Source organism: Grus americana, chromosome 4 (genome assembly GCF_028858705.1).
Source record: "Grus americana isolate bGruAme1 chromosome 4, bGruAme1.mat, whole genome shotgun sequence".
Lineage (NCBI taxonomy): Eukaryota > Metazoa > Chordata > Aves > Gruiformes > Gruidae > Grus > Grus americana.
In genome coordinates, this window is record NC_072855.1 from 79614811 (window position 1) to 79642445 (window position 27635).

General features: G+C 43.1%; 1 protein-coding gene across 11 annotated transcripts in view; it reads right to left on the minus strand.

Moving 5' to 3' along the window:
- Positions 1-27635, minus strand: part of ANK2 (ankyrin 2) — a 345813-nt gene that overhangs the window by 132013 nt on the left and 186165 nt on the right. For all 11 annotated transcript variants that reach the window (XM_054823151.1, XM_054823150.1, XM_054823152.1 and 8 more), the window contains 3 exons: positions 15414-15515; positions 2969-3067; positions 1335-1433 (listed from right to left, as the gene is read on the minus strand). In XM_054823151.1, coding sequence (XP_054679126.1) covers positions 1335-1433; positions 2969-3067; positions 15414-15515 — 300 coding nt within the window. The remainder of the gene's footprint in view (positions 1-1334; positions 1434-2968; positions 3068-15413; positions 15516-27635) is intronic.

Here is a 27635-nt window from a genome sequence, read left to right on the forward strand (position 1 = left end):
GATGGAGAAAAGCACCTCACGCGGACCCAGACACGCTTCCTGAAATTCTTCGGCCAAGGTAGTTCCTGGCTGCACTGTTAAATCCCATCGTTCTCCTCTTGTTCTGCTCACGCACCCCAGCAAGATTAAGCTAAGGGCCATTATCTTGCCTATAGACATTAAGCGCTAGGAAAATTTAATTTGAAATTAATCTACCCCTGAAGCGCGACTCGTTTTTTTTCCTCATCTCCTCGGCTTACACCGTTACTGCAAAAATGGTGTTTGCGGTCACTGAATGACGCACTAGGACTCAATCTGAACAGTTAGTTAGCTCGATGATTTACTCTGAGAATGCCGCAAGCTGACTAGCTGCTTCGGAAAGGTGCAGTTTCTTTATCATATACGGTCTGCATCTATACCATCTGTTCGGTTCTTCACAGCTACAGACAGCTGCCACAGTTAAGGTAGCATTTACAAACATGACATTATTTACGTGATAAATCGCTCCTGAACAGAAGAAATAATAGGTATGTCAAATATGTGCTAGGATAACTCGGTCGATTAACCTACGGCGCTAAGAGTGCATCTGTTTGATAGCCAGGAAAAAACCGTCATCTAACGAGTTGGCAGGACGTGGTTCACCGCGAACCCAGCGCGCGTCGTTCGCAGCTCTGAAATCACAGCGGGCGGGCTGCTGCCGCTACAGCCTCCCCCAAACCAGGGAGGGAGGAACCGGCCGCCGGTCAGTCTCTGCGCCGTCACCGCATCCTCTGGTGCATTTTGGAAGAGCACAGAAACCTTCGTGTCAGTGGAAACAAACTGGGCTGTTTTCACAGTTGGTTTGCATGACAGGACGAGGCGAATTTCCCCCGATACAAATGCACGTTCCAAACTTTTGATTTAAATTCTTTCTGATCACATAAAGGATGAGTTCAGAAGCCTGGAGTAAGTTATCTGCAAATTTTTAGCCAACAAATAACCATGAAAAGCAACTGCATAAATCAAGTCTTTGAGAAATTATCTTCTTTGTCGCTGCTCACCAAATTCCACTCAAAAATACCATGTCATATTTCTACACTTTGAAAAATTTGCGAAACAAGTTATCAAAGCACGCTAGGAATTCCTAAAAGATTTCAATTAACGACTATGCGAGTTTCTGCATCACACAACGAGTATATCATGACTTCAATTTCTTATTTACTTTTACCCTACTTACCAGCGAATGCTACGTAAGCCTCAATCCAATTGATTTGTCAGGCTCGGATGTGTGGAATCACTGGCTAACATCTCAGACCTTTCTTACAAAAATCTCACCAAATAACTTTCAGAAAAGAAAAGGGAAAATAGCATCATACCTGAGATTGTGCATTAATATTGGCTCCTTCCTTAACCAGAACTTTGACAACTTCAGCTTGTCCTGCTAAGGATGCAATGTGCAGGGCTGTATTCCCTTTCTGTTATAGGGAGGGGGAAAAAAAAACAAAAAAACAGACATTACTCTTCTTCAAGAATAACTTCAAGCAGCAGTTCTTTACAACAGTCATTTTTTGAGTGCAATTTTAGCTTATGGTTCCATGACGTTCCATAAACATCATAGAACCGGTAACCGCAGCCATGAAGAGTCATTGAGTGGTTGTGTAAAACTAACATCCCAACATAATTTTTGAGTGAAATTATGGAATGGGATTGGGGCACGGGGCAAACATCTAGGTAAAGTTTAGTAGAGGCTAACAGGTTTTTTCTTTCAGGTCCAGAGATCGTGCCCTGTAGAAGGTAGCTGAAATCCAGAAGTCCTAAAATCCAAGCTGTGAAACACACGTAAAATGAGATTTCCCAGGACAAGACTGACCGTGAAGTAACAGAAACCGACCTTTTAAAGGCAGAAGAGAAACCTTTTTTTCTCTTCTCTAATTGGCATAAAATTAAAATGCATATTTTTGTATTTTTGAGAGGTGCTAGCTTTAAGAGATGCACTGTACAATAAAAATGATCTCTCACAAAACAGTGAGGCGGACCACTGCTCTTCTAAGAGCCTTGTACTTGCTCCAGACCCACCTTTCATCCTGGGAGCAATACTTAAATGACTTTATTAAAGAATCAAGGTTCATAAAACCAGAACAAAACCCCAAAGTCCTATCTAGAACCTGGTGTTTCTACCGACAGCTTCACTGAGGGGCGACTTAAAGGTGTTTTTGAAGGAGGGAACTTCTGGTTTTCCATCAGTGATGGAAATCACAAGTTCAGCAAGGAGCTCTCTCAGCTGAGGACCACGTGTTAACCTTGATGGAGATCCTGTGCATCAGAAATCATTAAAAAAAAAAAAAAAAAAAAAAAAAAAGAGCACTGCAGGGACGCAGTGCTGGTAACTAGACACAAGGGCTGAGCAGTGCCAGCCAACCTAGACGCTAGGAGTCAAAAATTACATCGTTCAAGGCAACGAATCTGGTCTGTCACAAGGAATTCACCACCCACAGACAAATAACATACCGGTTGAACGTTTTGGACACCCGCACGTGCCTGCCTGTGGAAAGGCTGAAAGCAAAACAACTCCTCGCGCAGGGTGGGTTTTTTTCTATTGAAAAATGGCCTCGAGCGAAAAGGCTCTGGATATGATACAGTCAACTACCAATTTTCACAGATTTGAAAAAAAAATCTACTATTTTGAGCTATATTCACTCTCTCTATAACGGGGACCTGTCATTGGAAATAATGAAAAATCTGGCGTTGCTAAAACCTTTTGATGCTTCCCCTGTAAACAGATTGTACAAATAACAATCATTCCCCCTTCATTTACTATCGATGAGCTTCAGCAAAGAACATAAACTCGCAGGCTGCAATAGAAGTGTCATTTTAAATACCGGTGAGGTTTTTATATTATTATCTTATTTTGTACTTCAGTTTGTTGGGGGGGGGGGTGTGGTTCCTAAATTCCTCCCACGTATTTGACTTTTTCTTTTTGTGAATAAACTTACAGACGTGCACAAATTACCTTAGTGGCAGAATCCACAGCCGACCCTCTTTCCAATAATTCTTGTACCAGTCCCACATGGCCTTCTTTAGCTGCCAGGTGCAGAGCGTTGAGTCCATTCTGTAAGCACAAGGGCCATATCAGTTATAAATATCCGTTCTGGAGATACACATTCCTACCTTACCCTGCTATATGAAGATGATTAGTAGCTGGAATACTATTACATCTCTTAGCTGGCTGTCTACATAAGTCAGATATTTCGGACTTGGCTATTTAAGCCAAGGCACTGCGGGACAAACTTCTCCGATAACGTTTTTCTCATAGCAACAAAGACATCAAAACAAACCGTATTTTCCAACAAGAGGTTCCTTTCCGATCGTTTTGCATTTCCCCAGACTGCTACCTTGGGCATCTCCATGGAGCCCATCGCTTCAAAATTTGACTGCCTCATCTGCCTTCTCTTTACTGTAACCTTACCTAGCCCCACCGAGGTATTATCAACACAGAGAAATCAGAGGATTTAGCCAAATTTACACAGGACGCATCTATTCAATCAAGATTAGTCCAGGCTGATGTGGCTGTCCTGAGCCCTCTCCTCTGGGGTAACTGGTATCAAACAGAAAACCAAAAGCACAAGCAGACCAAAACGGTTGTCGATTACACATGGCTCGCAAATTATACTGATCCTTGACTTGGTACGTCTGCTGGTTTCTGATGAGCAAGTCTTCGCTGAACTTTGAGGGTTTGTAACCTCATTCAACAAGGAAAAGGAAATTAATGAAAAAAGAGCTAGGATTTTCCAAAAAAGCAACCTAAGAAAGTTAGCGTCTAAATCCACATTTTCACATTGAACAGGAATAGGGTATTTTATCTTGCATAAATTCCAGCCATGGAAACTGTACCTTCCTCTTCCTAGTATCCCTGCTCCACCCAAGGCAAAAAATATAAAATGACAGTCTATTGTAACTGAGCCGCCAACCTATTTTTCACAATCCTGCGGTATTTTTCATGGTTCATCAGGCAGGTGACAGCAACAGATACTGCCATTGCCCTCAAGCATTCTCCCGTTTTCCATACGGCAAGCATCACAAGCGATACTCAGGTATTCGGGTAACTTGCAGCAAGTGTAGCACTGTGTAATTTTTACCACTTTACTCCTCTCTAAGCAGCTCATAGTCATTTAAATCACGAAATAAACAAGCAGCTTTCTGGTCTTTTATTTGTCCATCCACAGAGGCAGTCCAAGCCTGTAATTCCCAGTAGGATTTTAAAGCACTTAGCACGTCGCGGGAAGCATTTAACGGGAGCGGGTCCAACGGCTGCAGGCGCAGCAATCCAAACGCATTTCTGAAGTCACTCCATTTCATTCTGCCCAGGCAGATTTTGTGGTCAAACTCAGAAGCACAACTATGAGAAAAGCGAAGGAACTGAAGGAAGGCTGCGTTCGCCAGCTGCCAAAATAACGCCACCCTCACGCAGCCTGGTAGTTCGGAAACGTTATTGAGAAATGTGGTTTCGAACCCCGTTCTGCGGGTAAAGCAGCAGCAACCAGAGGAACACTCTTACGACTGAGCTGCAGAGCCCGGGGAGGGGAGCAGTGCCGTGCCTCGGATCAAGGGTAAATTCCTAGCCAAAATTACATAGCGAGGCTGACCGTAACCATCAAGATGAGGAACGCCGTACATATCAGTGAATTTTTTTTTTGCAGGCTGAAAACATTTCACAAAGTTCTAAATCTTCCCCATTTTTTTAAATCACAGCTGACTTAAATAACCATAATTACTACCTACAGTGGCTGAAAGCTTTGAAATAGCATTTTGTGGGGAAACACACAGTGTTCTTCTCTTTGTTGGAGAACAAAGACCCGTTCTCATATCTAATCTCCCCGATTCAGTCACCAACGCTTTCCACGAGAGCATGAACGGTAACGTGCACTCCTAACAGTTGCACACGGCTGATGCATCGCTGACACCTCGTTACCCTTTTTCACTCTTCGTGAGCAGACCGAAGCCCACAAAGAGCGTGAAAACCTCAACGTTGCATGGCCCGCACGTGCCGCCGAATGCCGAAAGTTGAGGGCAAGCTTCTTTTTTAGTTCACCACGTGCCAAAGTACGGAGAAAGCAAGGCTTGTCCCGGTGCTTTATCAGTAGCAATCTCTTAAAATACCTGTATTCGTACCTCTGAGGCACATATCTAACGATACCACGTTAAGCAGCCAAAAGCTAATATTGTTGCATAGATTCTGTGAGTTTCTTTGCACCGTGTGACTGTTTTAATTCATTAAAACACAGGCAAAATGAACACGTGAGGTCCAGTAAAAAGGTTACGGAAAGAAACTATAGCCTGAACACAGTTCCTACCGTACACGTGCAAATTCCGTAATTCCTGAAATAAAGTAAGCCGGGGCAAGCAGTAGCAGAAGCAAGCACCGCACTTGAAAAGTTGAGGGCCAGCGCGACTGAAGCCTTAAAGCAAGCTTTGTTCCTCCAGAATCAGAACCAATGCTGTAATTATTTCCCAACCCACATGGCTGATCCCTGCTACTTACGATGACGGAAATTCAGATTTAATCAATGCGACTCCTACGTTCCTGTCAACTGGATTCTTGTATTTTAGAACAACAAAGGTTTCTGACACTTCCCTTTTTCTCTCCCATGCCTACCCAAGAGTTGTGGGTGGCAGGGGGGAGATGAAATTAGTTGTCTGCTAAGCAAAACTGTACAGCACTGGGACTCCTCCTCCCCACAAAGCATATGTACACCATAACCACCTTTCTTTGAGAGGCTCATTTGTAATTCTAACTCTCATAAAAGAACATAATAAATACTAAGCTTTCCAAGCCTGGTTCTTCAAGTGTTTCCCTGCAGAGCCCGATGCCCTCAGTTCTCTTTCTCCTCTACCGCTGAGCTAGAGGCGTCAACATCTGGTATCCCGTAGAGCGCTACAGACGCGCGCACGTACCGCTAATGCTCACAGCGCTTATTATAGTGTCACCCCACGTATTCTCACCACACCAGAAAAGCCCACAGATTTCTCGTACATCATCGGAATCACCAACCGAAAGCCAGTTAGTTTTCTCCCCATAAGACGGACACTAAGCCTCACTGCTATTATCTGACAGTCACCCAAGGAAGTCCACGCTGCTTCTGCCTATTTATTCAGTTGCCTCATGGAGTGATCCTCACGGAATGGAAGTTCTTCAGCCGCTGCCCGGTTCAGCGTCAATCCTGCTGTGCCATCTACTCCTTCTGGGACATCATCCAGGTCGCTGTTACGTCCAACAGCAATAATGGCTTATACCTTCTTGCCTAACCCTGTCACGCCCAAGCAAACTGACCCCACGGAAAGGCAGCTTCTTGGCAGAGCATCAGATCGACCTCTAGCTCAAAGAACATTTCAAATCAGCGAAGTCAGCGCTGCTACCAGAAAGGCTTCTGCTTCTCCTGTCCCCTCCTCTGCTCATTTCTATCCCCGGCCACCTTTCTGCAGGTCAGGTCCCTCCATCGTTCGGCATGAGGCTGCACGCATGCTTCTGCCAGTGCCGGAGACACCGCGGCATGGAAGCGTGACCACCAAGCCAAGGCCAGGCCAGGATTACTTCTTCTGTAGAGGTATTGACTTACTAAAAAGACAAAATACAGCCCCAGCAGTTGTCTGGCGTCACTACGGCTTCACTGACCAACTGCACGCCAAAGCTGCAACACGGGCGCAGCGCGAGCCTCTACACCCTCCCCTCCAAGCTCAGCCGTGACCGCTACAGACGATAACCTGGTGTTCCTAGAAAGCTTTACTTACCTTCTGCTGGCGAGACTTAGCGAGAAGCAAAAGGAACACAAAAATGTATAGATGGGGGGGAGAAAGTGTTTGAAGGAAGCGGGGGGAAAATTCTTTATGTGAATGAACACTTTTGTTGTGTATAATGGTCCCTCTAAAGAAAGCAACCTTTGTTAAATACAATGATTCCTACTTCCCTGAAGTTTACTTCTGTTTGAAGGTATTCATTAAGCATTTAATATCTTTACGTTCTTGCTTCCTAATGTCCGTATGTTGACGAAGTTAGCACTCTCCTTTGTGCAAAGAGTCTGACCCCGTATATCTCCCATCGCCTCTGATGGAAGCTGGGATGCATCCCTTTCCCAGAAGATTTGCCAACATTTGAGTTTCTAATTACTCTTGCCTTTGCCACGCAAGGTTAGGATGGCATTTAAGCAACTTACAGAAAAAAACATCACGGAAGTCAACAAAACCAAAACAATACAAAAAACCCTATTTTTTTTTAACATTTCAACATTCTCTTGAAAGCACGAAATGCAATGCACTTTTACCAAATTCCTTCCACTGATGCTGTCTTCACAGGCCAATAGCAAAACATCAGTTACAAACACAATGAGAACTAAAAAGCCATGGTGCCCAACTCCTCACGGTCATGCTGACTCCTTTACGCGTTTGGCCAGAGTTAAGGAGGCATCTGCACTCACCAGTAGAGGCTGAGACTAAAAAGCAATATCATCGTCTTTCGTTAAATACTTTTTTCCGTCTCTTTAATGGACGTCAGTCTAAGGTTGCTGCAAATTCTCTCCTCTGAATAAATCTCCTGGGGGAAGTAAAAAGTGCACGTGGTCAACCTCTTTTCAAGAAGGATTTGGGGAAGGGCACGTTGCAGAGTTGGGCATGGCCTTCTCGAGTCCGAAGGTTTGTTGAAGTTTTTCCCAAAAATATCACAAAGAAATAAAGTGGACGGTTGAAAAAAAGAAAAGAATCATTTCAGATTATGAAAATTCTCCCTTTATGTTGCTTTATAGCCTATGAATTAATGCAAATGAATTAACCTACCGAGTGACATCAGCATGTGATACAGTCGACCTCATTATGACTACAGTGCTACTTCAGTCTATAGTTAGCACTACTGCGAGCGTTAGCTGATTCCCATTTGGACTAAACGAGGGAGTAATTAATAGCTGGTGCTCTGCCTCACCCTAACTGAAGCAATAAAGACACCAAATTATAAAGAAGCCATCAAAACGAGAGCAAAAGCCGAACAGACCTAAGTTTGAGAGAGCCTTGGAGCTGGAGGCCCCCCAAAACTACCTAATATTTGACTCCTGTTCTATTCGAGGCATCGGACTTCGCATACATCCCTTGTGAATACAGCAGGCTTCTTCAAAACAAATGCCAAAATCCATCCCGAATTTTTCCGTCCAAGAAAGTTACTCTTACCACCGTGCAAAGCCTCCAAAGACAAGATGGGAAACGTTACGTTGACTTTTGGATTACCAATTCTGTTCCAAAACACAGCAGACAGCTGATGAACCCTCAGACTTGTTGGATTTTTGGGTCTAACTTCTGCTAGAACTGTGTGCTGCACAAACGCATGCTGGAAAATTAAAGTTCATTTTGCTCGTCAACAAAATGTTGACTAGCAAGTTGTTTTCTCTTGCTACATTAACTAGAAATAGCAACCACGTCCTAAAATAACTACAGTTGTAACACAAGGGAAAGAGCTTTAAAGGCATCAGAGATTTTTCAGAGGTTGTCAGTTTTTCATCCTATAAAATATCAGTAATTAGATTTTTTTTTTTTAAAGGTACTGCTTTTAAAGCAGGGGAATTTTGTCCCCTGACACTTCTAACTCTCTCCAGAAATAAACAGAAACTATCTATGATTTTCAGAATAGAAGATGGTGCTTGAATTCAGATTACAAGTCAGAAATTCCATAACAATTTAACTTGATATGAAGGTAGCATAATTAAGTAATAACTAATTATTAACTATATAACAGTAACTGTAACTAAGCCCTGTATTCAGTACATCCAGAAACATTAAGTTCCATCAGATTTTGGAAACAAATTGGGGAAATACAGACACATCTCTGTGAAAACTTAGGATCTGAGAAAACAAAAGCTAAAACTGAAGAAAGCATCTTCTCACGTTATCTCTGTTCAGGAAAGCTTACTCTTAACATTACGTACTGTTTTCCAAGATGGGACCTGTTCTAAAAATAGCGTTATACTGAGAAAAAAAAAAATAAAAATAAAAAATCCTGCATACACAAGGCTTCATTTTTGAAGGAGCATTCAGATAGCTCAGTCAAAAATAAAATACAGCCCCTGCGTTTTGCACAGTGATTGCGTTAGCTTTTCTTTCCCCTTAGCTGGAACACGACCACGTAGACTCAAACCCCGTGGAGGAGGAGGAATTACTCTAAGGCTGCAGTAGCAGCTACCATGACTTACTCACCATTCCCTAAAGCTCTAGAAGGGCGCTCTCCTCCCACCCCTAATAAAATTCACAATGCACCAGTGGTGCTTAATCAACAGAAGCTGAGGGTCTTAGTTATCAAAAAGCTTTGTGATCGGTTTTATACGGCACCAGAACCGGAGCTTGCAAGAGGCTGAAGCGCCTGCTTGCGCTCAACGGATGGTGACGGCTGAGAAACGGGGCTCGCCAGTCCTGACGATGCAGGATGCTCATCTCAGTTCGTTCTTTGGACTGGAGAAGTCCCACAGAGTCATTAGCGTCCCCAGGGAAACAGATTAGCCAGCGCGCAGAGAGAAGTTTTTCCTGGCTAACAGGGCTGAGACAATCCAAATTAGAGATTAATTTTATTCGTAGATCTGAAGGGGTGATGTTAGCATTTCTTGGTTTGTACTGTTTTGATACTGTTTGATACAGTCTGGAAAATCCCTGAGTTAACTCAATCCAGATGTCAGGTAAAATTACCTAATTAAATCACGTTAATATGGGATTTTTCTGGTTTGCACACTAGAGTCAATCTGCAGCGGCCCTAGGCGTATTCCTCTCATGGCAAGCAAGAGAACATGAACGCGGGGGGGGGGGGGGGGGGGGGGGGGGGGGGGGGAGAAAAAACCAACTTGTCACGTTTCCAAGCAATTATCGTATTAACTGTGCTCTGCCCTGGGGGCGATCTAATATTGGTGTTTATAATCAAGACGTAAAATTTGCTGGATCTGTTTGAATATAAGAACCTGAGAGAAGATTTACTCTCTCCTAAATGGGGAACTGTGAAGTTCTCCAGGTTGTGTCGCATGTAACTTGGCAATTTTTTCTCTTGACAGTAGGCTTTTTTAATGGAAACTTTCTTCTAGACAGTAAGACAAGACTCTTTCTCTATGTTTTCAATAAGCAACACAGGGAAAGCCCCAGTCCTTATCCTGCTCATCATTAAATTCCTTGGCACAACAGAACTGCTCTCGCTTTTGTGTCCTAACTTCCATTTGGCACATGCCTGCTTCAGTCATCTGCAGTTCTGCTTCAGCAGGGAAGGTAACGTCTCAAAATATTTTAGATTATTTCATTTCTTATTCTTCCAGCTACTCTTTTTTTTCCCCAAAACTAAATAGCGGCCACAATTGTGGGGGGTTTAATTAGTTTTGACATTTTCCCAGTCTGAATGTCAGCGTATAAGTATCGGAAAAGGAGCGAGGAATTTTATGGAGGCTTTCTTGGTGGTATAGATAACATTTGGATAGTATAAAGCTATATAGTATAAAGCTCCAGTTCAGGAAAACAGCCTTCTTCAGACCAGCACTTTGCTGCACGCTTAAATTAAATTGTAAATTTAACGTACTTAAATTAAAATGCAGTTTTAAAATCGAACACATAGCGAATTTTCCACAGGATTAAGGACTTGGAGATCTCAAGAACAGCAAGAGGAGCAGCACCCCCAGCACAGGGCTTCCCTGCTGCGTGAGGAGCGGTCCCCTGCACTGAGCATCCCCCAAACCGCTCCCGGGGCTCATCCCGGAGAAAACCAGCTGCCGGAGGAGCCCGAGAGCCAACTGACAGCCGGACAGCGCGGGTGATTAGGGAAACCAGGGCTCGGGTGGGCGGGCAACTGGGGAGGCAGGTCATTTGACAGCATAGGCGCGCTCGTTATGCTCCCAAACGCAGCCAAATCACGGGAGTTTTTCTTATAATTGTTAGGGGCAGGGATACGGGAGTCTAACCAGGGGTGCCACACCGACGACACCTCCCGTTAACAGCTGTTATTCGCAGAACCCTTCCCAAAGACGGACACCGCAGTCAACGCGTGGCGTGTTCGGAGTCTCCTCTGCTCCCAAACTTCCCCCGGGGATACCTGCACCTTTCTACCACGAACTCCTCCTCGTTACGGCTCTTCCGCCGCTGGAGCCGAACAGAATAAACTGTGCTGCCCTCAAGCCGAACCCAACGCTGCCGTCGGTGAAGGTGAATAGTCTTGGAAGTTTCTGTTGACATGGCGCACTGAAATTTTAGCCCGTCTCATAATGCACGAGTTACCAAACGGAGCTTGTGTGACAATTCTATCGAACCGTTTACCGATTTTAACGTTGTTTAAAAACAACCTTTAAGTGACTTTACTTTCAAAATTCATAGCCATTGTCCGGTTAGTAGTCATGTAGATTAAATCTGGCTGAGAGTTAGGGGAAGTTGGAGACCATACAGCCTGAGCTTTCACGTCTCCCTTCAAAGAAACGCCACTGATTTCACTAGAACGTCAAGACGTTCTTCAAGACCGATGCAGACGCTTACTTGCGTATTTATTTTAAGTCATGGTTACAGTCCTATTAAATTTGATGCTTCTAGTCACTTAAATAAGCATTGCAAATGTAGATCTGTAGGCTAAGAAGCAAAAGTAATTGGATTTATGTGACAGACTTACAAAGGAACCAGGCTAAAACATTCTATTGCATTACGGTCATATCAATGGTGAAACTTTAACAGTGTCTTTTTACAGCAGTAATAACTTTCCTGCAAGGGGAGGCAGTATTTTAAGCAGAAAATTTAAGTACCTTTATATAACAATACGTAAAGCAATTTATGTCATAGATAAGATTGACCAGCGATAAAAACATGTTTAAGTTTATAGTTTTCTGAAACAAGGTATAAACCACAGCTACTCTCTAACCATCGGAGGGTAATCAAAATTGCATTGCTAACGCAAGCGAGCTACGAGGTTTTAATCTGCTTGGGCGCGAGTTAGCTAGTCGGCTAAAAATACCACCCACCGAAGGCTTACTTACCAGCTGAGATCTCACAAAAATAGCAGGGGAAACCTCAGACTTCCGCACCCCAGGTCACAGGGGATCAGGTGCTTCGTGTGGGATGGTGAACATCAACCGGCCGGCCGTACTGCGTTCGGTGTGACACAGCAGTATATAGTATTTCTGTAACGCCCAAACTTCCCTGCGGGGTCTTTCTACTACGGCAACGCATGTTTTGAATTTGGGTTTGACGTTGTTCTTGGTGAAACGGCCACCTCCACGGTTCCAGGAACTGCTCCTAAGGGAGGAGACTGGCACTTTGAAGCGCTAAACCTCCTCCTCCCTCCTTCGAACTTCAAAACGAACATGAGTTTTAGAACCCACTGAAGATACACGAGGTCGTGCGCTCACTACGCAGTTGCGGAAAAGTCCTTCTAAAATTTTATGAAGGTCAAGGTGGGATTTGGGCATTAAATAACCAACAGACCAAGAAAGTCTTCATTAGAACTGAACCACTCGAGTCAAAGATGCACCAGAAACGCAAGAAAAAAAAAAACAAACCATAGAAAGCTCTTTCTTGTAATAATAATAATGGGTGTAGGGTATACCACAAGTAAGCCAAAGGATGAAGACACACAAATACCACCTTTGAAAAAGTCATTACAACTCTTTCTGCCCCTTCGAATTAATCCCCTCAGAGCTTTCTGAACTAATTTACTAATCTTTTTCATACAAGTGGTTTCCAGCTATCAAAGAAAGAAACCAAAAGGTTCATTTCTTCACTGAGGGTTCAGAGATACAGAAATTGCAACCCAAGTGCCAGAGACCGGGGAATTTGTCATCGGCACCGCCCAACGACTTCGTCAAAATTCTGTCAGAAAAAAAGGAAGACTTACAATTCCATGTGGGATTATTGCTCTTGCTACTGAGGAAAACCCATGCTTTCATAGCATTTCTCTGCTCCCCAAAGAAATCCACAGCTTCTAAAGCCCACGTTCCTATTGGAGCAGAAAATAACTCAAGCTTTCAGACTGATGACTGACTTGGAAAATGTGTACCTTTCACCTTAGTTCAAAAAAAAAAAAAAAAAAAAAAAAAATTAGAAATGCTGTTTCAACTGCCTTCTTCCTTCTAGCTGCCCTGGAGAACAATTTGCTGTCACAGCTTAATGGAGCCATGACATAATTTTCTTACCGATTCCAAAGCTAAATACAGCTTTATTTCCTAAATATTTTATTTATTTATAATAGGTGCGTCCACAGCAACTAGCAGCTCAGCTCCTGCACCCAATTTACATTAAGAGCCACAACTGTATCTCGGGACGCAGTGAGGAAAATCTTGATTATTTCTGATCTTAATCTGAAGAGCGATCAGACAATATGGGCGTTTTCTCCGTACAAAACCTAAACTAGTATTTTTTTACTTCAATTTTTTCCACTCTCCGGTGCTAGTATATTCCGTCCCTACACATTTCCCACAGGACAGAGCAGCTCCACACATCTTATACCTGAAACATCATCTGTCAAAAAGGGAATATTTTTTGATTAAATCAACATGTAAAAGTAAGGTGAATGATGAGGGGAAGAGTGGATTCACAATGGAGTTATCTTTCCTTTCTTCAGTAAAGCCCGTACTTCCCATCATTTTTCTGTCTTTAGGTTATTTACTGATACTTAGGTGATACTTTTCACCACAAAACGGAAAAAAAATGAAAAATCTAATTTTAATAGAGTATTGAGTACAAGCAAATAATATTTTAGTTCTAATATTTGTTCACTAAAATATTAACTGACTGATCTGAATTAAAAAATAAAATAAAATCCAGAGATAATGTGCCAGTTTACCTATTTGTTTTGCTAACATCCAGTCCCTTTGGTATGAACTATTCAATTGCTATCCCATTCCTCAGCACTCACATTAATTTAATGAGCAATAACAAGCCCTGGATCTCTTCATTTTGGAGAAAGATGTATCAACCTATTGCAAATAGGGCCAGGATAATTTCTTTAAGAATAGTAAAAATGTTGTTACCAATTTAGACCTGTAATTTCTTTTTTTTTTAAATTACTGATATTACTATCACAGGAATGAGAGTGTGCCCTGGAAGAGAACTCTTGCTCTAGGTATGAGAGAAACCCCAGACTCTAACAATGTCCCCATGCTACCGGGGACATAAATACTGAATAAAACCATAACACACTGAACATGAAAAAAAATTTATGTTTACAAGAAACATTTTAGCTGACCGAAAAACGTTCTGCAATTCGATTTTGAAATCCACTCAAACACTACTGTGTACATCTTTGCAAACCGTTGCCTGAAAAACATGGTTAGTCTCTATCAGCTCCGCTTTTCTTACTCATTCAAGCACACTTTCAAACTTCTAAGCAATGAAAGCTAAGGATACCATTTGTTAAACAAGGCTTTCAACTGCTTCCTTGGCTCCGCCAAGGATGCTGGTCCATGCTGTCCTTTAGACAAACGTTTGCAGCAAGAAATCTGGAACTTTCTTTTAAACTAAAAACAGAGAGATCTTCAAAATAGCTTTAGAAGGGAAAAAAAAAAAAACCCAAAACCCACACCCACAAAACCAAAACCTGACAGCTGGCATGCTGTGGGATTGATTAATCACAGTCATCTCGCCGCCATCCTCTGCTCTTCTCTCAATTTGTTGTAATACCTATCGCTCGCCAACTCCTCTCAGCAATGCAAGTTCTCCGGAGAGCGCCGTACCTTTCGTTAAAATGAGAAACACCCGTTACACGGGCATGCCTCGTTACAATTAATAAACGCATACAATAAATGAACAGCAATAACAGAGCGAAAAATACGAGCGTTGAGCGTCGTCTCGCTCCTCCGGACAAATAACACAACCGGAGACTCTCGGTATGGGAAGGAAAACGGGATAACGGGTGGACCTCCGCTCAACACGTCTCCTGTCCGCAGAGCTCCATCTCACCGCCGCGGCAATGCCAAGCCCAGCAGACCGGGAGCGAGTTGGTTTTGCTGAACACGGACGCCTCGGGGCATCTAAACCCTAGCTTTCCGCAAAGAAACCAACCGGAATTACCAGAACAGCTTGAGTATTTTGAAGAACACAACCACGTTTAGCGCCCGCCGGTTCAATTAGTACTGGAACTTCACAACGGCAGGCCCGTTAGCGTTAAGCCTACCAAAGCATACCTTAAGTTTCGATTATATGTACTTTGCTAACATATAGCCATACCTGCGGGACGCTGGCAAGAAAGAAAAGCCCAAAAACGCTTACACAAAGCTTTACTAAAAGCAGCACAATTTAATAGACATTATCAACTTCCCGCAGAAAGACACCAATGAGCAACAAGATTTTTCTGAAAACGTAACCGGAGGTGAATGAAAACGTCTTTACAAAGCAATCTAGCCTAAAAAAAAAAAAAAAAAAAAAAAAAAAATAGGTTTTGAGGGGGGTTTCTTGCAGCTCGTTTCTTGCAAACGTCTTACCTGATTACATGTGTTAATGTCTATTCCGCTTTTCAGGTATTCCACTACTTTGTCCAGATTGCCAGCTCTGGCAGCTCGGAGAAAGCTTGCATTGCTGTCAGACTGAAAAAAAGAAGAGGAAAAAAAAAAAAGTCTCTAGTTAGCTCCTACTTAAAAGACAGCACGACTTCATGCCCAGTGAAAGGTTTCTACGTTTTATGCTGCAGGGGAATAACATTGTGAAAAACCTGACTTTGCATTCCATCTGCATTAATTAGCATACACATACTTAAACAAGGCAATACCGGCACAAAAGAACTGCAGACCTGTCAGAGCGAGCAAAATAGGGCAATAATTGCTGAAGTTCAAAATTTAGCAAGAACCAAAGGGGGAAAAAAACCCAAACAGAAATCCTAGTAACTGATATTAGCAACAAGAAAAAAATATATGCATCAACTTGCTAGCCAGAGTTTTCTGTTTTGGTTTGGTTTTTTTTAACACATATATATACACACACACACATATCTCTACTCAAAACTCCGGAAAATAATTGACCAATCCTGTTGTTGCCTGTGCTACTTAAGAAAACGTACACTGGCTCTGGATTTATACCTGGCACAAAAAGTTACGTGACCACAGCTCACATTCGTGCACCCGCATTGGCTTAACACAGAGGTACACGCTGGAGAAAAACCAATCTCTGAGAGCAAAAAAGTCTGATGGCTATATTTTCTCACCTGTGAAACAGAAGTGGGGCATGCTAAAGGAAAGGAAAGGAAAGAAAGAAAAAAAAAAAAAGTCCCACAAAACCAGGCAGCACTGCAAGTGTAGCTAACCATAGAGCAAAGCGGATGAGCTCAAGTCTCTAAATCCAGGATAATGTTGTAAACATGCTCGCTCCTAAACTACCTGCATTTATACATTCACATTTAAAGACCCACCGACATTTATAGGTAGGGGGAAAAAAAAAATATTACGATCATGTTTTCATTTTTCAGCAGGGTTGTGGGATGTACCGTTGAGCAAGGCAGCGTGAAACGCATCAGCCCTCTTGCCTTCACCTACGTGGAACTACGTTGGGTGCGCGAAACCGGCACGCGCTTCGATATTCGCCCACATGCGAACCCCCCCGCAGGTGAATCGGCTACTAACGCAGCTGCAGACACCAGGAAAACAAACCCCCGCAACGTCGTGCAACCGGAGTTAACGATTACACGGAATAAGCATCGGGCAACGCGCACAGAGACGGTAACGATTTTCATGCGTAAAATAAATAAGTAGAGCAGGAGTGAGCTTCAAAAAGCAGATAAGTAGCCGTAAAAGCCTGTTTTGTGGGGATGATTAGGGGGGTACAGGAGGGCACGCACGCCATCGGGCTAGTACTTGGCGTTCCGCTGAGCCGCCTCCGAGGGAGCACGGCTCCCACCTAACTCCACCCCCCCCGTCAGAAACACCGGGTGAAAACCATTCTCCGACAGCGTGAGAATATCCTAAAAGCCTCCCAGTTTCAGCCTATGAACACCGATCGACAACGCAATTTATTTCAGTCACCCAATACCGTTCCGACGCGTTCATTTCGGTCACCCTACCTAGCACGCCGCGCTAACTCACTTGACGATCCCCGATTCCAACCTGTTTTAATCTGCAACAGATGGATGCCGTCAAAACGATCCTTCTTACAACCGCGCCACACGCCAAGGCAAAGAAAAAATACTTCCTTTTGAATTCCTTTCGACCAACTTCAGCGCATTTTCCACATCTTTTACCGGTAAGAAAACAGACCGTCTTTCTAAAGATGCGGCGGGGTGAAGGGGAAGGTGGCGCAGGAGTTGACGGCGACGGAACCCTTCATGGCTTCAGGCAAGAGCTTGGATGAGGCTTGACACAGGAGCGGATTCTGACAGGTACTTGAAAGAGATCCCTTTTGCGATCGAAAGATGGCTATTAGCACCGCACTGCCCCCTGCGACGCGTACGTGCGCATAAAGAAGGACAATTGTATTTTAATGTTTAACTGTCCTTGGGGGAAAAAACAAAATAAAATTCAACTGTCTTGGTAAAAACATTAACCAAGAACAAATATCTGAGCACAAGATACGTGAAATAAATGAGGAAAGCGTCTTTGCCCTCGACGGGACACACATTTTACCTTCTTTGTTCGCATTTTTTTTCCATGCTTTACTCCTTTTAACATGCCAAAACCACAATCATCTGTTTCTATACTTTTAAAAGGTTAAGTGAGAAAGGCGCAACAAATGAACATCTAACAGCTTCTGGTTTATCAGGGACGAATCAATCATCGCTTGTTTTTCTTTCACGCAGAGCAACAGGAAAGGCTACAAACGTTCAAGTCTCAATTATTGCTGGAAGCTCAGATCGTAGCTAAGACCACACGACTATATTCCATTTATTTCTGGCCAAGACGACACAAGCAGCGCTTCCGAAACAGAGTCCCGTTTCCTTGATTCGTACTTTTGTCACCTCAAAATTAAATTACCGCAACGCACGCCACTTCAAGACGCATTACGTACACTTGAATATCGATCGCAATGCGGAAAAATAACTCTTCGTGCAGACAAGAGGTTCATAATGAATTAACTCTTTGTGATTAACTCCCTTTTATTCCAAAAGTGTCTCTTGCTGCGTACGTTCTCACTCTGAAATAACAGCGCTTGATCGTGAATAGAAGGGGGATAGAACTACTAAAATCCCACTGAAACACAATGAGATCTTGATGCTTTATTTAGGTGCCTTTGAAAATCTGACCCTACGTGATCTTTGGGTCTTTATGACTTTTCTCACTGTAACACGCACTGATCTCCTGTTAGACAGATATAATTGTACCCATCTCTTCATGGTCTGGCCTCCCCTATTTCAAAATAGTTTTTCACAGACTTGCATGACCCTCTAATTTCAATCAAACTTGAACACACAAATAAAAGACACCAAGTAGCAATTCATCTGCTTCGTCCCCAAACGCACATACAAATACCAGGGAGCGCTTCCGTGAAATAATCAAAAGATTCGACACCGTGTTTTAAAGCTTAGGAGTCGGGAGTGCTCGTATCTCTATTTTCTTTCCTGGTTTTGTCAACTGTAATTTTTCAGTAGGTCATCAGCAGTTTCTCCTTTTCCCCATTCTCTCAAGGTCTTTAAAAAGCATTTTTGTCACTACTACCGTCTCAGCAATTTACTCTCTTTAGCACATTACAAATTCGAATCCGTTTTGACAAAATTGTCTCAGTACTCAACAGCAGCCCTCTTCTGTAGTCTTACCATGCTAGGAAACGATGACGTTTTGATCCACGGGCTTTTCCAATGGATTCAGTAATCTCATGAAATATTTTGTTTCCTTACACATAGATTTTTAGTTGAATTCACGACGCATTTCAGCGGCACAGAAGCCGCCATGTTGGTCTTTACTAGTTTGTCAACCGGTGAAGACCAACTGCCAACAAGCTGTCATTTGCAGATACTTTCTTTACAAGAAAGAAGATAAAACCACGGAGCCGGAGTCCTTTGCACCATATACTTATCATGTCATCTCTTCCTACACACACACCCCTGAGATTTTTAATTTTTTTTTTTTTTTTTTTTTTTAAGGAGTTTTACACAGGTAAGGTATGCAGATGATGCTCAAAAGCAAGCACTCTACCAATACGGAAAGGAAAGGTTTACAAGAGAAGAGCACGCCTTCAGCAGCTACCGGCAACCCCCTGAACACGAGAGGTTTGCAGTCTGGGAAACTCCAATGTTGACGTGTTAATTTGCAAAGTCTCAGCTGGCACCTCTACACGCCGCCCGCAGTTCGGGTCGGTCGGAATGAAGACTCGCTTTATTTACACGTGGCCACCAAGGCTGGGCAATCTACTCCGTATGTTATTAATGCGCTATTAGAATACGGTACGAAAGATTGAGGAATACTTAGCTGGTATTTCATAGTATGGGACAAACGCACGATCTGTGGACTTAACGAGCTTTTTCTAACGTACTACTCGGGCATCGCAACTGCTCTATGAAAACGCACCACTAACAGTAGTTAACGTTAACTTTTGACTGCTCCGCAGAGAATTTTTCTTTTCGCTACCATCGCGACTGAATCTGGACTATTTACTTGCAGTTTGACAGACGCCAAATGTTGATCAAAGAGAAGGACAACAGTCACTATAGAAAACCCTCAAGTTCCAAAACATACACGGTGAGAGCACACTACAAGTCTTTGATAACTCCTTTTTCAAAAAACCTCTGTTTGCAATGCAATTCTAATACACGCTATAGATTTGTGAGGAACATTTGGCGTTGTTGAACCTTATGAAAAGCTCCTATCTTTTAACTTAACTTCTCTTCTTGAACTTTTGACTGAGGAGAAATAATTCCAGGCAGAAATGAGAATTTTCAGAGCGCTATAAACAAATAAACTACAGTGTGAAAAAAATCGCTATAACCTGAAGTACACTCAGAGCAGAACGCAAATGTGTTCTTTATAAGTACCTAGTCGTCAGACGTGGCATAAGAAAACATAAGAAATGATCGAGTGAATACGTGATTTTTTAAAAAAAATATGACTGAGAGGCCATGGATTCAACTTCTTGCTAATTGCAATAACAGAATTTTGCCTGAATTTGCAACGCATAGCTCAGGGAATCTCAGTAATTAAATCATATGCGGAAATTAGTATTTTATTCAAAGAGTCGGAAACCCTCCCTTCTGCTTCCTCTGTCCTGGCTCTGGTTGCCTTCTTCTCTGTCTCACGACGTACCGCGTTGCTTGTCGCATGTAGCGCACGCCTGTTCCCCAAAGGCATTTCAGAGAGATGTGCAAAAATAAACCGTGAGGCTTAGCGTCGCAATCACACGCTGTACCAAACCCCTAAGAATTTCTCCACGTATTCAAATTTGCTGCTGAAAACCAGATTCGTGCTTTAGAAGGAAAGACCGGGGGAGTAGGAGGCTTCGGTTTTCAGAAGACTGCTTTCATAATAACGTTATCTGAAGCATCCAAATACTTGTTTGAAGTCATGTCTATAGTAAAATTACTCCTGCAGGTTGGGTCTTTCCTCTCCACCTCCACATCTGGTGGATGACCCAGCCTGCCCATCATCACAGACATCTCTGCGGGAGAACGGAGCCCAGCAACAAGATCAACGGAACAATTCTCATCTGTCAAATACAGTTTATTAACGGAATGACAGCAAAACCAGAATTCAAAACTGATGCACAACCACCAAATAGTAGTTTTGCACCTTAAGTGAACATTTTTGGTTTGTATGTGTGTTAAAGCGTGTATCTGAATACTAATAACCCTTTTAACCTTACCTTTCAAGCATCGACTCTGGGACACGCCGCTTTGATTTCACGGAGAAAATTTACGTAGGGCTAAGTTTTGAGGAGGTTGGCCCTGGTCAGGAGGTGAGCAAAACCTACTGTTAACTTGCATGCTTTATATAAATCAAGAAACTCAAATCATTAGCAGGTATAAAAACTTTCACGTTAAATCGAATCCCGTATTATTACTGCACATAAAATCAGCGTTAAGAGAGAACTGGCCAATATGGCAGTCGTCAAGGTTACCTGACGGTGTTAATGCCATTTACAAACTTCACAGCTGTGAGGCCGTGTTTGTCCAGCAGCTGTTTCAATAACCGGTAAAACACTGATGGCTTGTTAACTCTTCCTCATTAATAAGCTCTTAATTGACTGGCAGCTCATCACGTTAATACATTCAGGTAATACCCGGAGCTGAGAACCCAGGATATCAATTTATGCTCCTACCCTTGAGATAACCGCTACCGGTTTTTCCCCAATTGCCTTGGTTATTCTCTGATTTCAGAACCCATCTGTTCAAACCAGCCATCGTTTAATTGGGCGCAACTCTCAAAGCGGCACAGATGAGGCGTTACCGTTACCCGACTCACGTGCCACGTAGCTTTTGCCAGTATGGTAACTTTTTCCATACCAGCATTCAAATGTAAAAGATGGGACTTCAAAAGGAATGCTTCTTCCTCATGGAACAGTTTCTCTAAAATTTGCCACACAGTTTTTCAGCGGCTCACGTTTTATCTTTCGTACTCTGAATTATTTTTTTTTTTTTATTGAGCTGAAAGCGCTGCTGATCAACGAAGGGCATCACAACAGAATAGCGGTGATATTGTCAACTGCAAGCCTAAGATGCAGCTATGACTGCAAGAAGGCAAAGGATTTTTTTATTTTTTTTTTTTTAATTAAACTACCCCAGCAGAGTGTCAGCCTGCAGTTCTGCTACGCGTGCCGGAACGAGAGCTAAATCTTGCACTTGCAATGGCACAGGTTCAGTAATCTAACACTGGGAAATGAGTTAAATGAGATAAGAACAGCTATAATGGAAACAGATTTTCCCAGCCTTTAATGAAATAACATTTTTCTTCCGAAGGAAAAGAAATACAACAGTGCTTTCCTTTCAAAGCCACTTCCTTTGCTTATAACCACGTATGTTTTCCTCCCTTGAATCTACTGGAAGACATGAAGGAAGAGAGATTAAATCACAGATCTTAATGAAATTTCAGTATCTAAATTCCTGGATGAACAATGCGCCAGATTTTCTTATTTCAATTTCAAAAAAAAGTATTTTTATCATGCAGCTTTTCCCATTCAAGCACGTATAGGCATTTCAGATCTAATTCTTCCTGCTACGTACCCTTGGTTGTATAGAATTTGCTAATAAACAGTTGAACTGAAAAGCCCGCAATTCTAAAATAGCCGTCTTAATTAAACAGTGCGCTCTCAGAATCTAAAGCATCTTCTTATCTGGGAAAAACATACAACTGACCTTACAATAAACTGACATTATTTTAAGAGATGGGAAGCTGAATCATAGGAAGTGTGAAGAGGAAGACAAGCTTTCACAGACAAGAAGTCGCTAGCAAGTCAAACAGTCCCTCCCAAGATGTAGCTAACGGCATCTAGCAATTAATTATTGTCATCTCAGGGGTCTATCTCTCAAGATTGATGATGGCGGTTATAAATCAGAAGAAGAAAAATATTCTTTTAAGTACATATTACGCACCTGAATAATTTAAGACGCTTTGAGTATTAATCAGAGAACGTCACGATGGAGAAGCTGGCACCACTTCTACCAGCGTTGAGCTGGAACTGCGGCTGGAGTTGCCCTCACCGTAATGTTGCATACGGTATGGACATGGCCCACGCTTTGGCATAAAAGACTATTTACAGCAAAAAGTAGCGTGTAATAACAAGATGGTGAAATAACTACAAGGAAAAAAAAAAAGCTTTTGTGCTATCCACTGCAGATGACCCAGGGTTGAAACATTTGGTGATTTCAAATCAAAACTAGTTTGCACATGTTTAAACACAGAAAATGACTGCCAGACACAGAAAGCTGGGATAGAGTTGACTGGATTCAGAAGGTGACTTCAGAAGCGACCCTTCAGAGTGCCCCGCGTTCCTCAGAACGAACGTTCTCCCATCAGATCTGCTAAGGGATGCGTAGGAGCCAAAATTATACACTGCCAAAGTAGGTGGGAAGACTAATGTTGTTCGCCTTTATTATACGCACCGGTAAGAGCTGTCTTACGTTAGACAAAGAGGCCGCAACCCAAAGGAGATGCGGCGTGTAACGATATTTGAGACTTAGAGCGTCCCCGAGAAATGACTTTCATTGGTATGACTGGAGATGGAAAAAGCCATTAAAAAAAAAAAAAAAAAAAAAAAAGCCGAGAAAATAAAACTAGGTTGAGGAATGCATTATGATTTATGCACACTACAAAATAACAAATGTATTATAACTGCAACACATTTTTAAAAACTGTTGAACTGAAAGACTTCTTCTGGTAATTTTAACATTTGCATATGAGAGTTTTGTAGTAATTTCATATCTTTCCACAAAGACTGCTCCCAGAAAGCTCCGTTTGTTATCTAGAAAGTTTCTTATGGCTGTTCCGCTACCCCAACGAACATATATTTTTGAGCAACGTAAGGAGGAGAAAACTGTGCCTAGCTAACAGCTTTACCTGAATACCAGTTCCTGCTACGAGATTGCTCCAGACAGACACAACCGAAAGTTATTACGTGCTTATGGACCCTTCTAATTTTTACTACTGGAGAAGCCAGCCTTCAACTAGTCCATCTTTTGATATCAACAGGAAGATTCCCAATTATTCCTTTTATGCTGGTGGTTCTATTTCGACACCCTTGACTCTTTTGCAAAGTCCTCCTTGAAATTCCAGAGCTTGCAGGATACTGGCCGTCCCGCCACTCTTTTCTTTCCACCGGAACGCACGCGTGTTTAACCAGTTTTGCTTTGGTTTTAACCAGGAGAAGAATAAAGAAGGTAAGGGGCGACGTTTGGCAAAACACTTCCGCGTATGCTTGATTTTTACCACATCTTTAGGTCCCATTGGTCTCAAATTCAACGGGCTTAAGGGTTTTATTGCTAGAGGATGGATTTAAAGGCGCGCTTAACCGTGCTTCTGAGTTTGGGCCAATATTAGCAAATAGCGCAGCAGCGAAAGAGGAAGGGAAAACAAATGTAAAACCAACCCGTACGTGAGCCAAGAAGCAAATGTCTTCTATAAACCCTTTTATGATACTTAGCTGCCACAGACATCTGTAGGAGTCCTCCCACTACGTTCATTAATTTAACGTACTGGACTGGCTGCCAGCTGACTTTTACTATGTCAATGCAGGATTTGTAAGAGCTGAGGCAAAACTGCATAGTTTTCCCTGAAAAAGAGCAGAATAAAAGCCTTTTGCCCAGCTGCGCGTTCCTTCCAACCACAGCATTTCAAATGGTAGAAGTTATTTTAATCCACGCTGATTTTAAAATCTAAAGGAACATCAGTAACAGGGTTCTAATCCAGAACGGCGCTTCGGCACTAGCTGAACTTCAGGCACGCGTAAATCCCCGACGTCCCGCCGGGCTATTCATCCACCAAACATTTTGGTACAGGTTCCGGCTTGGAAACAACGTGTGCAAGTCAGAATTATACTCATCAGTGTCCATGTAAAAAAAACCAGAATCTCAAAAGTGCCTGGAAAACATCGCCTGGATTTTTTTTGTAAAATGAAAAAAACCTTTTTGTAAGGAATCATAATAAATATACGGAGAGACGGTAAACCTTCTTAGGGAAATACAGCAATTTTCCTTTGTAATCCTCCAGGCACTGTAACATCTGAATCGAGACAGATATTCTAAAGCAACTCTGGCAGTCCCTACCAGAGCCACATAAAGCCACGATCTTACAATTAAATCAAAGACGTTATCAAAGTGCCTGATCTCCGCCTGCTACAAAAAGCTCTGAAGGCTGACTGAAAAGTATCCAGGAAAAAAGGAAAAAAAAAAAAAAAGGGGGGGGGGGGACCCAACCCCCACACCCCCCCCCCAAAAAAAAAAAAAGTGAAAGATCACATGCTGCTCGATTTGGCTCGCTCCTGCCTCCTCAAAGCCTTGACCTTAAGCAGAAGGGCAGCCGGGAGACTGCACGTTCAGAGGGAGAACCGTCTCCGAGTTTGCTTATTTATGTCCCAGGGAACAACCCCCGCCGGCTTCAGGCCGCTCACCTTAAGGGAAATACTGAAATACCTGTTGAAATCCGTATTTTCAGCCAGGGAAGCAGGCCAGCCCTCCCTCCCGCTGCCCCGGCAAGTCCTGCGCTCGCACTGGCCTTCCTTCCCCCTGACTTCACGGTTCCCATCACAAACGCTGGAGGATTATTTGTGAATTCAACCAAAAACTGCGTGGTGGGAGGGAAAAAAACAACAACAACGGTCCAAAAGCTCAACGAAATAGCTTAATTTCATGTTTTAGCTGAAAGAGAGTTTTATTTCAAAGAAAGCCATCTGAACTACATTCCCTATAATGCACTGCAGTAACTCGTGCAAGTGCAAAGCATGCTATTGATCTGAGAACAATTTCACTTTAGATCAGCGTGGGAGAACGTAATACTTGGATATATCGACATTAACGGTTTTCTGATCTTCCTGCTCTGCCAGCAGTTTGGGCGCTACCTCCTTTCGTTGCCAATTTTGAATGAAATAACCCATTTAATAACAAATTTCCCAAGCAGGGGAAGGAAGAAAAAAAAAAAAAGAAAGAAAAAAAAGATAGAGAGATAAAAGAGGCACTTTATTTGCCATAGACATTATACAAGTATTGACACTTATGATATTTTTCTGGTTTGCAGAGCAAACGCCGACATTAACGTTCTAATCGCTCTCAAGTCCTGCGGTCCCACTCACCGTAACCCTCATCTGCATCAAAATCTGTGGGGCTCTGTCTCTGCTGCAAACGCAGAAAATAATATCACGTACCGGACAGACGACTGCTTAAATAAAGTTGTGGAGTTCAAGTTTGGAGAGCGATCGATGCGGGATCGCTTACAGCAGAGTTACGTCAAGCAGGGTAATTGATTCCACCCATTGATTTGAGGGACTTGTCTCCCTGACGGCGTTCTCTCTCCGTGTAGCTAACCTTTCTCGAGCTGACAACGCTTTTACGTGACTGCACAGCTCAGCGACAGCTGCTTTTTAGTTACAGTCCCAACAGCAAAGCTGGAACGTGGACACGCTTAGCGGGTCTCTCAACGTTGCAAGCTGTCGAGCAAGATGCAGGCTGAGCAAAGAGATCCTTTACAAATCCAACACGCCCAACCCCGATCTTAATTCTTTCCCCCTTTGATTCCTGTTTTCTTCAGCCAAGACTTACCAGGGCTCCAGGATCTTTACTTCCTTCGCTGTTGCATCCATAATAGTCAGGGGTTTTATCCAAATCCTGTACGTTCCCTTGCGTTCCCAGACCCTTATCCGAATGACAAGACTGGCAAATGGGTGCATTGCCCATATCACTTCTCCCGCTGACTCCTTGCTCCGCGGAGGGTGCCCGGCGCTCCCGAAGGACAGCCGACGATCCCGGAGGAGGATCCCACCCGTGCTCCGCTCGCGCCAAAGGCTCCCCTTCCCCGAGCCGTCCTTATGTCACGGAGAACCCGAAACCCCAGCAACTGCGGGCGGCAGTCGGTGACCATTCCCAATTCAGGCGCTGCCGGGCTATTTTTACACCTACCAGGCCAGCTATGCATGTAAATGGCGTGGGCTTGGGGCAGGGGGGGGGGGGGGAGACAGCTCTCCAGCGTGCAGCCAGCCCGCCTAGCACGTAAAGTTAAAGTCCCACTGAGAGAAATGCCTCTGCGCACGAGGGTTATTGAATTACCCGCCTGCATGCTTTTGAAGGTTGGGGGTTTTGTTGTTGGGGGGGGGGGGTTTGTTTGGTTTGGTTTTTTTGTTTTTTTTTTTGGTCCCCTACCACCCTGGGTCTCGCTGTGTTTAGATAAAGCACTGAATTTCAGAACGTTGCTAACGCTTTTGGAGTTTCTAACTCAAAAAGATGATTAATTCAAGTTGCATCTATCTGATATTTACCAAACAAGACAGAACGTATGAGTACAGATTTCACGACCGTTTCGTTTTCCTGTGATTCACATGGTATTTCACGCTCAGGTAGACAGACAATACCTGCGGTGAGCTTGCTTTTGAATTGATATATTCCCCAGGTTTGATTTCAGAGAAGCTCCAATGTACCCAAAAAAGGGCATTCTTCGATGCTAGATCACTTTAGCTCTTGTCTATGTCGTGTCTGATCTAGTTTGGGGATTTTATTGTTGCTTTGGTTTAGGGTCGTTGGGGCTTTTTTTTAGCTAGACTAGTAATTATTTAAAAAAAATACCAAAACAAAAACCCAAAGCAAACAAACGAACAAAACCCCTACCAAAACTGAGAATAAGGACGTTCCCTCTAGGTTTGAGTTACTTACTGTGATTATACCCAGTAGGATAAAAATTATTTTGAGCGTTGCATTCTGGAATCCACCCATTATTCCAGAAGAGGTCCAGTGCAGAATTAAAAAAAAAACAACCCACAAAACAAAACCCCCACAAAGTTAGCTGAGAAGTAACCAGCAGTTTTGAAACGCTTCAGGAACAGCTGGAGGTAACGGCGGGGATGGAGCCAGACCGCCTGGCCGTAGGTAACAGAGTCCCATAGAATACATCGCAACGCACACGCAACCCGTGAGCGGAGCTGGGCACCGATTTCAAAAATTAAGCCCCAAATTCCTCAGAAACAGAGTGACCCTCAAAGAACTGTAACGCCTAGCCAACGTTTTTCAGTTCGGGGTGTCGGAGTATCGCGAGCGCTGCAACACGCGTCCGCAGGCAGCGGCCCGTGGCATCCTACTGATTTCTACCCAGTTACCC